Source organism: Macaca fascicularis, chromosome 7 (genome assembly GCF_037993035.2).
Source record: "Macaca fascicularis isolate 582-1 chromosome 7, T2T-MFA8v1.1".
Classification (NCBI taxonomy): Eukaryota; Metazoa; Chordata; class Mammalia; order Primates; family Cercopithecidae; genus Macaca; species Macaca fascicularis.
In genome coordinates this window covers 26,262,677-26,278,178 of record NC_088381.1, presented here as the reverse complement: position 1 = coordinate 26,278,178, position 15,502 = coordinate 26,262,677, and the positions used below count along the sequence as shown (strand labels likewise).

At 36.4% G+C, this 15,502-nt stretch overlaps 1 protein-coding gene across 4 annotated transcripts in view; it reads right to left on the bottom strand.

Annotated features, from left to right (window-relative positions):
• The window catches only part of DTWD1 (DTW domain containing 1), a 263,321-nt gene that overhangs the window by 100,571 nt on the left and 147,248 nt on the right, over positions 1-15,502 (bottom strand). For 2 of the 4 annotated variants that reach the window (XM_065547338.2, XM_073995783.1), the window contains one exon: positions 9,602-14,564. The exons of the other annotated variants lie outside the window; for them this stretch is intronic. In XM_065547338.2, coding sequence (XP_065403410.1) covers positions 14,512-14,564 — 53 coding nt within the window. In that variant the 3' untranslated portion in view covers positions 9,602-14,511. Of the gene's footprint in view, positions 1-9,601; positions 14,565-15,502 lie in introns of those variants that run through there. 4 annotated transcript variants of the gene reach the window in all.

Below are 15,502 nucleotides of genomic sequence, written 5' to 3'. Positions count from 1 at the left end.
GAAACAGGGAAAGATGGGAAGGAGAAATTTCAAAAGGGCTCAAGGAAAATTTGGAGTAATAGATGTGTGCATTATCTCAATTGTGGTGATGATTTTACAGGTGTAAACAAACAGTACACTTAAATATATACACTCAATTGTATGTCAATCTTATCTCACTAAAACTGTTAAATAGGTGGGTCACTACAGATTAATATCTGTTTCTCAAAAAGTCTCAACAAATTACCAATTAAATCTAACAGTATATTAAAGGAGTTGTACACCATGACCAAGTGGGATTTGACCCAGTTGCACAAGACTGGTTCAACATTTGAACATAAATTAATGTAATTCATTATATCAACAGGCTGAAAAAGAAAAATCACATGATCATATTATTAGAAAAGGAAAAACATTTGACAAAATCCAGTACCCATTTATGATAAAAAAAAAAAAAACCTCGATAAACTAGGATCAGAGGGGGACTTCGTTAATGTGATAAAGAATATCTGCAAAAGCATTTATAGTTAACATCATATTTAATGGTGAAAAACTAGTAGCTTTCTCACTAAGATCAGAAACAAGGTAAGGATGTCTCCTTTCACCATTCCTTTACAACACAGTACTGGAAGTCTTAACTAATAAAATAAGACTGAAAAAAAAAGAAAATAAGAAATATACAGATGGGAAGGAAGAAATAAAACTTTGTTTGCAGATGACATGATCCTCTGTGTAGAAAACCTGAAAACATAAACAACAAAAATCCAGGAAGTAATCAAGGTTGCAGGATATAAAGTTAATATACAAAAGTTCATTGTTTTCCTGTGTACCAGCAATAAACAAGTGGAATTCAAAATTAAAAATACACTATTTACAATAGTACCCACAAAATGCAACATACGAGTATGAATTTAACAAAATATGTACAAGATCTACATGAGGAAAAGCACAAAATTCTCATGAACAAAATTTTTAAAAATTACATAAATGAAGAAGCTGTCCATCTTCATGGATAGGAAGACAATATTGTTAAGATGTCAGTTCTTCCCAACTTTATCTATAGATTAAATGCGATGACAAAATCCCAGCAAGTTACTTTTTTAGATATCAACAAATTAAATTTAAAATTTATATGGAAAGGCAAAAAGTCCCAGAATAGCCAACACAATGTTGAAAGAGAAGAACAAAGTGGAGGACGGACACTACCCACCTTCAATACTTACTACACTAATCAAAGCAGTGTGATATTGATAAAAGACTAGACAAATAGATCAATGGAACTAAATAGAAAGCCTAGAGATAGTATAGTCAACTGATCTTTGACAAAGCACAAAAGGCAAACAATGAAGTAAAGATAGTCGTTCAACAAATGGGTTTGAAACAACTGGACATCCACATGCAAAAAATTTAATCTAGACACAGATCTTACACCCTTCATAAAATTTAACTCAAAATGAATCATAGACCTAATGTAAAACACAAAACTAAAAAAGTCCTGGAAGATAACATAGGAGAAAACCTAGATGACCTTGGATATGGTGATGACTTTTAGATACAACACTAAAGTCATGATCCATGAAAGAAATAATTGATAAGGTGGGCTTCATTAAAATTTAAAACTTCTGCTTTGCAAAAGATAATGTCAAAAGAATAAAAATGCAAGCCATATATTTGCAAAAGACACATCTGATAAAGGATTGTTATTCAAAATATACAAGGAACTCTTAAAACTAAACAATAAAAAAAAAACAACCCCAATTAAATGGGCCAAAGCCCTTAATGAACATCTCACCAAAGAAGATATACAGATGGGAAATAAGCATATAAAAAGATGCCCACAGGGAAATGTAAATTCAAACCAAAACAAGATACCACTATACACTTATTAGAATCGCTAAAATCTGGAACCCTGACAACGCCAAATGTCGGTGAGGATGTGGAACAACAAGAACTCTCACTTACTGCTAATGGGAATGCCACTTTGGAAGATAGTTTGACAGTTTCTTACAAAACTAAACATACTCTTAGCATATGATCCAGCAATTGCACTCCTTGATACCCATTCAAAGGAGCTGAAAACTTGATATCTACACAAAATTCTGCATAGACGTTTATAGCAGCTTTATTGATAATTGTTAAAACTTGGAAGCAACTAAGATATCTTTCAGCAGCTGAGTGGATAACTAAACTGGTACAACCATATAATGGAATATTATTCAGTGATAAAAAGAAATAAGCTATCAAACCTTCATTCCTCCGTGAACAAACATGGAGATCTTAAACACATATTATTAAGCGAAAGAAGGCAATCTGAAAAAGCCACATACTGTAAAATTTTAACTGTGATATTCTGGAAAAAGCAAAATTAAAAAGACAATAAAAGATCACTGGTTCCCAGGGATTTGGGGTGGGGGATACAGAGATGAATAGGCAGAGCGGAGAGGATGTTTAAGGTAGTGAAAATACTCTGTATTATACTATAGTGGTAGATACTTGCTATTATACATTTGTCCAACCCCATAGAATGTACAATACTTAGAGTTAACTCTAATAAACTATGGACTTCCAGTGATTATGATGTGCTAAAGGAGGTTCCTCAATTGAAACAAATGTACCACTTTGTTGGGGAGATGTTGGTAATGGGGGAAACTATGCATGTGTAGGGGCGTGTCCTGCTAGCAGTGGCTCTAGCAGAGATTTTGATTTAGTAAGTCTAAAGTGGAATTCAGGGATCTGTATATAAACCATAATTAGAAACAAATGCATTAGGCAAAATTAGCATGCAAGCAAGTGTTTTACACTTGACTCCAACAGAGCCCTCCATCATCAGGCTGCTGTCCTCTCTTCCTCTCATGCCACGTGAACTCCTCTCTCACTTGCCTAATTTCCACCTAGGCAAATAATGGTGATATTTTAGAACCCATTTATCCCAAATTCCATGTCTTCTTTTATGATTAACCATTTCTTCCTACTTCATTTCTTCTCATCTCTCTTCAACCACTGTAGCCTTTCCAATCCCTGAGTCAAAATAACTTGAAGATCCCAGGCTAATACAAAATACTCTTCTCTTGGCTCCAGGTCAAGGATACAGAAGGAAACCCCTTCACTACATAGAATGAAAAGGGTTTCAAAATAAAGATGTATTTACAGCAAATGAGCTATTCTGGGTTACACAAGTCACTGTATCAGGTTCTCTTACATGCCAACAGTTTTTCTTTACTTACTGTGTTTGACTCTGTCTATGGACAACTAGTGCTATCCTATTTTGGTTTTAAGAAAAATTATTAAGGCTAAGAACAAAGTTGTTCTATTTTTTGTCATCCAAGTTTCTGAGGAGATGTTTTAGATAAGCAATTCACCACTGTCTTTGATCTCAAACTATCAGCTTCAAAGTATAACATTTAAAAATAATTTTATGTGGTTTCTATTATTTTGCCTGTCTTGCATGCACTGAGGCTTATTTTAAGATGTCTTTTCTGGTTTTGAGCATTTTTGTAAGATGGTCAAGTTAGATATTTGTCCTTTTTGATAAAACTCAATTCCTTTATATAAATATCCCAGACTTTATTGATTATTGTATCAGACAGAGGTAACATGAATGCACAACTCTTCTATGCATGACATTTAATGAAAGTTCAGTTAGCCTGGCGCGGTAGCTCACGCCTGTAATCCCAGCACTTTGGGAGGCCGAGGTGGGTGGATCACAAGGTCAGGAGTTCAAAACCAGCCTGGCCAACATGGTGAAACCCTGTCTCTACTAAAAATACAAAAATTAGCCAGGCGTGGTGGCAGGTCCCTGTAATCCCAGCTACTTGGGAGGCTGAGGCAGGAAAATCACTTGAAACTGGAAGGCGGAGGTTGCAGTGAGCCAAGATTGCACCACTGCACTCCAGTCTGGGCGAAAGAGCTAAACTCAGTCTCAGAAAAATAAAAAAAGTTCAGTTAATGCTCACTCCCAATCCTTCCGGAAGGGCATGGGCTTTTGTTTTTCCTCTCTCCTTTGTAACTGCACTTAAAGACAACATATTATACTTTGTGTATCTAATATATTGGGCTGGATGGGAGATGGTTAGCGCTATTTCTTTTGCATGATGGTGGGTAAGCCTTTCTGTTCTTTTTGATCAGATACAAGAAATAAATCTGTGTTATAGACAATATGTTGCAGAAGGGACATAAATATACCTGAAAGGTTTAATCGAGGGTACTTAATATTTTTTGTTTTCCCTGGTTTATGATGTAAGAAGCAATATAATATAGTGAGTATAGCCAAGAAGCAGCAAGAGCACTAACTGTCTAAAATTAGAGAGGCTGTTTTCTAAATTCTGCTCTTCCACCTATGTGATCTTGGGCAACATTCTTCATTCTTGTGTTCATTCATTCATAAATCCTACAAATATGTCTCGAATATTTTCTATATGTCAGATATTGTGGAAATCGCTGACAATGGACGAGTAACACAGCCCTTGTTCTTATAAAGTGTGGCAGCCATGACAGTGTACCTCAGAGATCTCCAACTACAGGAGCAAAATTGATTGAGGGCCTCAGATTCTGTGCTCTGAAATCCAGTGTAACATTTGCACCAGGCTATGCTTCCCATGGGCTGCTCCCCAAGAGTGACTGACTACAGTAGGGATGCTAAGGCATGTTCATTCCTGGGAGACACAGCCGGAAAATTCAGTGATGGTCTTGTTGAGCATTCTTTAGACTGCACAGCAGTCTAGTTCACTTCAACCTAATTTTCCTCTCCTCTGTCCTTCACTCAGGATCCAGCTTCCAGTACGTTTTCAGGGCTCTCTCAAATTTATGCTCCCTCCCCATTTTCTCTCTCAGGCATTTCACCCGATAAAAATCCTGGCACGTTTAATCCCATTTTAGTGTTTGCTTCTTAGAGAACCTAAGACCAACATATGGAGTACATTCTAGTGAAGGAGGGAAAACATAAACAAGTAAATAATAAGGTAATTTCAGAGGTGATAATTACTTAAGGTAAAAAAAAAGTAGTATAGTGGAATAGAGGGATGGCCACGGGTAGTGAGTGGGGACGAGGCACACTGTTCTTAGCTTGAACGGGCAGGGAAGATTTCTCTGAGAAGGTGACATTCTAGTTGAAAGCTGAATGATGAGGTTTAAAGATGCTGGGAAAGAGCAGTCTGTGCAATGTGAAGGGCTGGAGCCCAGCAGAAGCTGCCTGTTTGAAGAACGTGAAGACAGGGATTTTAACAACAACCCTCCAGAAGAATATGGCAGCAGGTGAGGTCAGAAAGACAGATAAAGGCCTGGTCATGGAAAGGAGTCTATATTTTATTCTAAGTGCAATGAGAAACTATTGGAGAGTGTAAGCAGAAGTGTAACATAAGTTGATTTATGTTTTTGAAAGATGATGTTGGCTTCTGAGAGATGATGAACTGGGAGGCAGCAAGAGCGGAAACAGGCAGAGCAGTTAGAATATAGGCATCTAGGAGAGAGATGGCATAGGCTTGGACTATGGTACTGATGATGTTGGTGAGAAAAATTAATAATGGATTCAAGATATGCTTTGTGTGTGTGTATGTGTATGTGTGTCTGTGTGTGTGATGGAGTCTCTCTCTGTTGCCCCAGGATAAAGGGCAGTGGTATGATCTCGGCTCACTGTAACCTCCGCCTCCCAGGTTCAAGCAATTCTCCTGCCTCACCCACCCGAGTAACTGGGACTACAGCTGTGCACCACCATGCCCGGCAAATTTTTGTATTTTTAGTAGAGACAGGTAGTACTCCTAATGGTATGAATCATTGAATGCACAGATGTGGAAAAGCAGGAAAGATAATTAAATGTTGATTTGACATATTTCTCATGCTCCTGAGAAATCTGTGAATTCGGAAGATCAGAAAAGGAATATGATAACTTAAGTATGAGGAGAAGGTATGACAGAGGGCTAAAAGAGCCCTTATAAAAGAATGTTCAGTAACATCATGGAATACTGAGAATAACTGAAGTTTCTCAGAGCCTCATAATGCCACAAAGTTCAACGCTATGGTTTTACCTTCCCGGGATGCCTATTCTTCCCTCACTGATAGGATGACATCAATAATCTCAAAGGTCAGCCGTGCAATGTCCCACGCCTGTAATCCTAACACTTTGGGAGGCTAATCTTAAGCTCAGGAGTTTGAGACCAGCCTGGGCAACATGGCAAAACCCTGTCTCTACAAAAACTACAAAAATTAGCCAGGTGTGGTGGCATGTGCCTATAGTCCCAGGTAGTCATAAGGCTGAGGTGGGAGGATCACTTAAGCCCAGGAGGCAGAGGTTGCAGTAAGCCCAGATCATGCCAATGCACCCCAGCCTAGACAGCAGAGTGAGACCCTGTTCAAAATAAAAAAAGAAAGAAAGAAAAGAAAAATCCCAAAGGCCCCATACAGCTCTACTATTCCATGACTTTATAATCACCATCCCATCCCAACATTATACTGGTAAGAAATTGAGGCCATATCTTGAGCTTATCGTAGAACTGAAATACAGCATAGATCTACTCTCTTCTACCCAGTACTCTTTTCACAATAAGAGGAGCTAATATTTATTGAATGTGCTGAGAATTTTACGTATCATCATATCATATTTAATCCTTACTATAACCTACTATAAGGTAGGTATAATTATTATTTCCATTTTACAAATGATAAAATTAAGGCACAGAAAATTAAGCAGTTTATCAGATCTTCCTTCAAAGCATATCTTGAGGCCAGGTGCAGTGGCTCACACCTGTAATTCCAGCACTTTGAGAGGTCAAGGTGGGTGGATCACTTGAGGTCAGGAGTTTGAGACCAGCCTGGCCAACATGATGAAACCTGTCTCTACTAAAAATACAAAAATTAGCTGGGCTGGTGGCACACACCTGTATTCCCAGCTACTCAGGAGGCTGAGGCAGGAGAATTGCTTGAACCCGGGAGGCGGAGGTTGCAGTGAGCTGAGATTGTGCCATTGCACTCCAGTCTGGGCAACAGAGCAAGATTCTGTCTCTAAATAAATAAATAAATAAATAACTCTTCAAAAGAACATAGTAGAATCCAGAGACTCTGCAATGTATAATTTATAATGTCCAGTTGCCGTCGAAGATCACCAGACACACAAAGACAACAACAAATAATCTAGAGAAAAAAGGTATTCAATAGAAACTGACCCTGAGGAGGATCCAGGTAATGGAAATTCCAGACAAGGACTTTAAAACAGCCATAATAAATATGCCCAAAGACTCAAAGAGAAATATACACACAATGATTGAAAAGAAGGGGAGAATTTCAGTAGAATTTAAGTCCTAGAATTCTTACCTGCTTTGGCCTTGATATCTCTTCTAAGCCAAGCATTGGGTTCTAATTTACTCTCACTCAGTATTATGGAGCCATAATCAATACTGAGAAGTACCACATATTCCAGTTTAAGTAGGTATAATTGCAACCGGGAAGAGTGTGCATGGTAGTACTGGTGGTGTGGTGGTATTAATGATGTTGGTGTAGTGGTGATAGACAGAACTGAAATTCTAACCAAATATCAAAATGCAGGAGGAAAGTATTCTAGATTTTTGTTTTAATTAAATGAAATTATACGTCTGTGGTATTTCCCATGAACTTTGTCATCTGATCATGGCTGAAATTACGTTTCTTCCAGTGTTTCTTGAGGAAGAGATGGATTTCCCTAACTAGTAATATCTAAGAGTAAGAAGACTTACGTCTAGATTCTGATACTTATCAAATTTGGAGAAGTTAATTAATATCCCAGGAAACCCCACTTTTTTTCTTCTTTAAAGCAAGAGGAAGATGGGGTAAAATAATCTTATTGTAGTTGTAACATTATATCATTTAATGAATCCTAGACTTGGATTGAGTCTTATTCAATCCCTTTATCTTGGTAATAATAACACCTGTTCAGCTTACTACACAAAGCAGCTATGAAGAACAAATAAGATGATAATAACAACAATAACAATTGGTTACATTTATTGAGGGATTACTATTTTACAGGATGGATCTAAATGTTTTCTTTACATGTAGTAGCTCATCTAATACAACAATGAGATGGGTACATTTTTTATTATTCCAACTCCACATAAAAGTAAACAGAGGTTGTTTTGCCTAGGTCTCTCAATTAATAAGAAGTAGAAGTGGGATTTCATCCTGGCAGTCTGTAGTAAAGATGTTTGGAATCAAACTCTCTCGACCCCTACTGTAGATAATGTAAATTAATACAATCACTAATTTACTAATGGATAACAATTTAGATAACAGTTTTACCAAATTGATATCACTAATAGTTAACAATTTGGTAACAGTTGTACAACTAGATGCTCACTCCTATGAACCTGGCACTCCACTCACAGATAGTCATTGAAAGAAATTCTTGTTTATGCACAGCAGAAGACAAGACAAAAAAGTCCAACAAAACATTATTTGCAACAGGGAAAAATCGAACTTTGCATTATTATGTGAATGGTCCATCAATAACTGAATGGGTACATCTGTCATGGTAAATTTTACATATATGTATTTATTTATTCTAAATATACATAATTATATATAAATATATGATAGATATTATAGTATATGTATTTAACAAGTGAATATATAACAATATGAATAGAACTAGAATTATACTATCCAATATGGTAGCCACTAGCCACATAAAGCTATTTAGCACTTGAAATATGGCTAAGGCCATACATTAAAATAATATTTTCAATATATTTGGTTACATAAAATATACAATAAATTTGATTTTACCTGCTTCTTTTTACTTTTTATGTTGCAGCTACTAAACAATTTAAAATTACATGTATGGCTCATATTATATTTTTATCAGATCACACTGATCTATAAAACATAATTTGAGTGAAAATAAGCAAGCTTAAAATGATACAGCACGAAAGAATCTGTAAACACTTCAAGGCATGCAAAGCATGTTTATGAAGACACATACATGCAATTCAAATACAAAAATGTGGACTGAAATGGTACCCTTCAAATTTATAATAGCTTCTCATAAAGAAAGAGATAAGGGGTTGGAACTTGAAGAAACAAAAGAAACTTGATTTCATTTATAGTATTCTGTTTTACACATTTAAACAAAATATCTGGAGCAAAATGACTAAATAGTAACGTGTGATCATCCTTGAGAGTGGGTTCTTTGTAGATTTTGGTATTTTATTTGAACATTTCAAAAATGAAACAGAGCAAAAAAGTTTAAATTAGACCAATAACTTTACACACACACACACACACACAGAGCCACAGAGTGAGAAAGAGAGAGCGAGCGAGCAAGAGAGAGAGAGAGAGAAAGAGAGAGATTTATAATCTCCCAGTCATTAGGCACCATCATCGACCAGAGAATTCAGCAGAGACCACCTTGGAGATATGCAGGTAAGTATGAGGAACTGAGTAGAGAGGCTAAGGTACACGCACTGTCATAAGGCAATTATGTGTGTGAATATTTGTAAAAATAATGACTTTTTGTGACTATATAAGTAATTTGTGCCCATTATAGAGTTTTAGAATTTTTGAAAACTATAAAGCAAAAAATAATTTTCTATAAGCCCATCACTAAGAGAAAGTCACTGGATATTTTGGGTTATTTTCTTTCAGTCTCTGAGTCTTTGTATTTTTCCTTTTGCTAATATCTGACAGATATTTTGAAACAAACCTCTGAATGAAATATAATTGTTTTGTCTTTGGTGAAAAGAAGCTTTGCCTTGGGGCTCCAGATTGGGCTTATGATATGTCTTTTTTTTTTTTTAATTAAAACAAAAATAAAGTCAATAGCTAATATTTACTAAAAGATGTACCATGCCGGGAGGCTGAGGCAGGAGAATGGCGTGAACCCGGGAGGCGGAGCTTGCAGTGAGCCAAGATCGCACCACTGCACTCCAGCCTGGTCGACAGAGCGAGACTCTGTCTCAAATAAATAAATAAATAAATAAGTAAATAAAATAAAAAGATGTACCGTGCATGCCAGGCATGTTACATGCATCATATACTTTAAACGAATAGTAAGAACTATTGTAATTCCCATTTTACAAAGAGAAAAATGAAGCATAGAGAGGTTTAGTAAGTTGCTGAGGAGTTAGGAAGAGGTAAGACTGTTAATCAAACTCAAAGAATTTGATAAATACAGAGCCAATATCCAACCAAGTCTCCATGGAAGACTCCCTAAGAGTGACTCTTTGGATTTATGTTAAATTTGGATATGTGTGTGTGCACACATGCGTATGTGTGTAGGGGTGTGTGTGTGTGTGTGTGTGTGTGTGTATGTGTTGGCTCATATATCAGAGGCTCATATACCTCCATTACTCTGACCTCAGAATAAAAGGTATACCTGGCCCCTTCTAGGTAAATTGAAAGCTTGGATGGGAGTAGTCCCAAGGCTAATGTGAATGTGCAATGGGGCTTAGGCTGTAAAAATATCGTATCTTCATATCTTTGAGGGGAGGCAGTCGATTCATCCACTCAGACATGCCTTGTGTTTTTATAGATTCAGAGATTCTCTCTGCAGCCATTGTCTAACCTACCCAAGCCTCAACAGGCTGCAATTGGAGCAAAGAACCCCCGAGTCCCAGAGTCATCGGTGTCTGAGTACATGTACTTCTTTCTGTATCTGAGCACATGAACAGGTTTGGGTAAGCCAGGTGAACTTTGTTAATAGAAATATAATTTTATCTTACATTTACCATTTGCTGAGCCCTCATTATGTATTTTTCGCTAGACTAAGTACTTTATATGTTTTACAATGCATTATTTCCTATGAGGAAGGTTGTATTGAGATTCCCATTTCAGTGATAATAAAACTGAGGCAGAAAGAGGTTCAGGAACTTGCTTGGGTCAGAGATGGAGATAAGAATGATGGAGTTGCCCATGCTTTCAAACTGAGGACTACAAAGTACATCATCCATACTTTTTCTCTCTCCTTTAGCACTCCCCAACATTTAAAGGCTTTCTTATTTTCCTTTGCTAACTCATGTAATGCGACAATATTTAGGGCCAGTGGAGGAAATATATTTGATATAGAATCCACCAGATAATGATACAGCCAATCAGATGACTCTTATCTTTTGTAAGGACATTGTTTCCTTCAGTTTCTCCCACCAGTCATGCCAAATTTGGATTGGATCTCTTTTGCCAACTCCTGGTTCCACCCAGTTGGTGTTCAGGAATGGTTTATGACCCAAAGAAGCAAAGCTTTAACTGGCTTGTTCTGGCACTGCATGTTGCAGTCCTAGGAGGAAACTTATATGGTTACTAGTTTATAAAAACAAGGAAATGAAAACCATGCTTAATAGCAAAGAGGACTGCCAGTGATTGGAGCCAGCCATTAACCTTTCAAAATACGATGGGAGATGGGTGTGGGGCAAGGAATAGGTCAGGGGAAGGATGAATCAGAGTGTGAAGGCAGCTTAAGCCAAAGGATTGTCCAACAAATAGACTCTAGACACTTAATAAACTCTAGTAACTCCATAACAGATGGAGAGGAAAATATCTTTGAGTTAATTTTTCTTTAATTCCTGTTCATTGGAAGCTGAGGTACAGTCATCATTGGTGGCCTTGACGATTGAAATGACATGCTAATTAGGACAGACCAAAGTGGGTGTGGAAGTGAATGCACCTGTTGCTGGGGGGACCCAATCACTCCCTTGGCCTTAAACCAGCACTTCACTGTAATACCCTCCCCATTGTATTGTTGGTATGGCTTTCAAACACTGTCTTTGGGTTTTTTTCACTATTCCAGGTTCTACTAAAGGCCTGGATCTGCATAATATCGCAGATACATGATGAGTAGGAGTTAGCAAGAGAATAATGTTGTCTATGATGAGATTGTAGAACACAGTTCTTAAGAAAAGGGAGCTAGTGAATTAATGGCAGGGGTGGGAGGGAGGGATAACCCTCTAAGCACATTTCTGAGTCCTTGATTATTGATGCAGAGATAAAATGTGCACATAAGAAAGAGAGTAAAGTAAAAATGGAAGGGAATAAGTTCATAATTTTTCCACTCTTAAGTTCTTTAACCTAGATTAAGGAATGGGTTTTAAGTGTGGTTAAAATTTTTTGCTTTACCTTAATGTGTCTGTGATAGTTCTTTCACCAAGGGATGGGTATTGCAGAGAGAAGAATCATGTACTTTCTGGGAAATGACACCAATGCACCATTTTTTCTTAAGTTAAAAGAAAAAATTATGACAAGGCAAGAAAAAATAATTTCACAGTAGTGCCTTTGAAATTCCTCTGCATATATTTTGTCAGGCTCTAACGGCAACACTTGTCTGGGGAAGATGGCCCTGTCCTTGTACTCCATGTGTAGGCCTAAAATTAGTCTCCATAGTCACCCAAATATCACAAAATGCTGTTCTTGTTATTCCCACCCTTTACAAATGGGCCGTGTAACAGTGGAACTAAGTAGTCAATCTGAGACAGCTTTACCAGTCATGATGCTGACCTCTTTCTTGACAAGATCTGTTGGAAAGAGATCTGTTGGAAAAAGGAATCTGTGATTCCTTTTTATACAGACAGAAAAGTGGCACTGAACCTGTATCTCAGGCAAATTATTGTCATTGGCCAGGCTTCTATGACTGTAAAACAAAACAACTAATGACCCAAAAGGGGTATAAATTCTCAAAAAATAGGACTATTGGCCAAATCCAGAACTGACTGTAGAGTACTAGCAGTTCCTCTCAGTGACAACATGAATCTTCCAGAGATTCGGTGGTGATTAGCTTAATGGGGAACATGTGTTTCTGGGCTGCTGGGGCACCCCTGGATTTACATTTCTAAAGAATTCATAGAGTCATTTTATATGTCAGAGTAAATGGCACTGGGGATAAGAAGAATGGCGAGTTTTTGTAGCAGTCTAAGGCTGGGCTTTACTCAGTGTTTTCTTATGGGGGAATGTAGTCTGCACTATGAAAACAACCAGACTTTCCACCCATGGTTTGCTGTTCAGTGCTGAAGTTTCATGGCCATTCCTTCTGCCTTTGTGTTTGGCATTGTCATTCCTCCTGAACATCCCTGTAAGCAAACATAGGTTTCAATGACCTTGTCTCTCTGCTTTTAGTAGTAAGATTATACATTTGCAATTCAGAAGATTTAAGTGTTTACTTATTGTCTTAAAAATCAAGAGAGGAGGAGTAACGTCAACAAGGTGGTGGAGTAGGAATTCGTAGTTCTTGTTCTTCCACAGAAACACCAGTTTAATGATACATGGACCAAAATACCTTTATAAGAATGTTGAAATCTAGTTAAGACATTTCAGTATTCAAGGCAAGCACAAAGAATAGCCACATTGAAACAGGTTAATAGGGCAATTTCACTTTACCTACCCCCTTTCCCATGGAGAGAAAGTCCTGGCTCACAACTTCTTTCTTGAAGTGGGGGATACCTGGGGGATTTTCTGTCTCCCCTCATTCAAAGTGCTAATGAAACAGGCATAGTTTGAATGCCTGGAAGCAGCTATGAGACACATGAAGAAACAGGGAAACATGGCCCAAAGAAGGGAACAACATACATACATAACTGATAGTAAAGAAACTGAGGTACATGAATTACCCAAAAATAATTAAAAATAACTGTTATAAAAGTGCTTTATGAGCTAAAAAAAAAATACATGAACAAAATAAGAATATCAATAGAGTTGGAAATACAAAAAAAGAACAAACCAGACAGAAACTGTGAACACGAAGAATACAATAACTGAACAGAAAAATTCACTGGAGGGATCAATAGTAGACTTGATCAAGCAAAATAATCAATAAGCTTAAAGAGAAGTCATTTGAAATTACGCAGTCAGAAATCAAACATTTTTTAAAAACTGGAAAAGAGTAAAGAAAGCCTAAGGGACTTATGAGATATCATCAAGCAGATCAATATACACATTTATACATTACAGGAATTTCAGGGGAGGGAAAAAAATGAGAAGAAAGTTTATTTAAATAAATAATGGCTGAAAACTTCCCAAATGGGAAGAAAATGGACATTCAGATTCAGAGTCATTTTATTAAGAAAATTGGTCAATTCATTGAGAGGATATAACAGTTGAAAATATATATGCACCCATCATTTGAGCATCTGGATATATAAAGCAAATACTAAGAGAAATAAAAGGAGAAATAGATAGCAATACAGTAATAGTAGAGCACACCAATACCCCACTTTTGACAATGAGTAGACCATCCAGACCAAATATCAGTAAAGAAATAGTGAACTTGAACAATACTTGAACAATATGACATAACAGACATAAGCGGAATATTTCATGTAACAATAGCAAAAAACACATTTTCCTCAAATGCACATGGAACACTGTCTGGGATAGATCATATGTTAGGCCACAAAACAAGTACTAACAAATTTTAAAAGATTGTAATCATGTCAAATATCTTTTCAAACCACAGTAGTATAAAACTAAAAGTCAATAACAGAATAAAAATTGTAAAATTTATAAATATGTGAAAATTAACTAACAGCCTCCTGAAATTAGAAAAGAAAATCTTGGGATAAGTGAAAATGGAAGCATAACATAGCAGTATTATGGGTTGCAGCAAAAGCAAATCCAACAAGGCAGTTTGTAGTGATAAATGCCTACATTAAGAAAAAAGAAAGACCTCAGATACAATGTAACTTTACACCTCAAGGAACTACAAAAAGAGTGAACTAAGTTTAAATTTAGCAGAAGAACATAATAAATACCAGAGCATAAATAAATAAGACAGATTAGAAAAATTAAAAATAAAACAATACAACTCAAGGCTGATTTTTGGTTTTTTGAAAGATAAAATTGACAAGTCTTTAGCTAGACCAAATAAGAAAAAAGATGAAAGACTGAAATAAATAAAATCAGAAATGAAATAGGGCCCATTACAACTGATGCTACAGAAACTAAAGGATTATAAGAGAGTACTAAGAACAATTATATTGCCAACAAATTGTATAACCAACAGAAATGAATAAATTCCTAGGAATTTATTCACCTACCTTATTACCTTACCAAGACAGGATTATGAATAAATAGAAAATACGAACAGACCTATAACTAGCAAAAAGATTAAATCCATAATCAAAGAACCTCACAACAACAACAAAAAAAGCCCAAGACCAGATGGTTTCACTGGTGAATTACTGCAAATACTTAAAGAAGAATTGCAGTTTTTCTCAAATTTCTTCCAAAACATTTAAGGGGAAAGAATACTTCCAAACTAATTTTGAGGCCAGAATTATCCTGATGACAAAGAAAAGAAAACTAAAGGCCAATATTCCTGATGAATATAGATGCAAATATCTTCAACAAAATACAAGAAAACCAAATTCAACAGCACATTAAAAGTATCATACACTATGTCAATTGGGATTTATTTGTGTAATTCAAGGATGGGTCAGCAAATGAAAATCAATCTGTAATATACCATGTTAACAGAATGAAATATAAAAACCACATGACCATCTCAATAGATGTGTAAAAGGCACTTGACAAAATTAAACACTCATTAATGATTTAAAACCCACTTAAGTAACTACCTGTA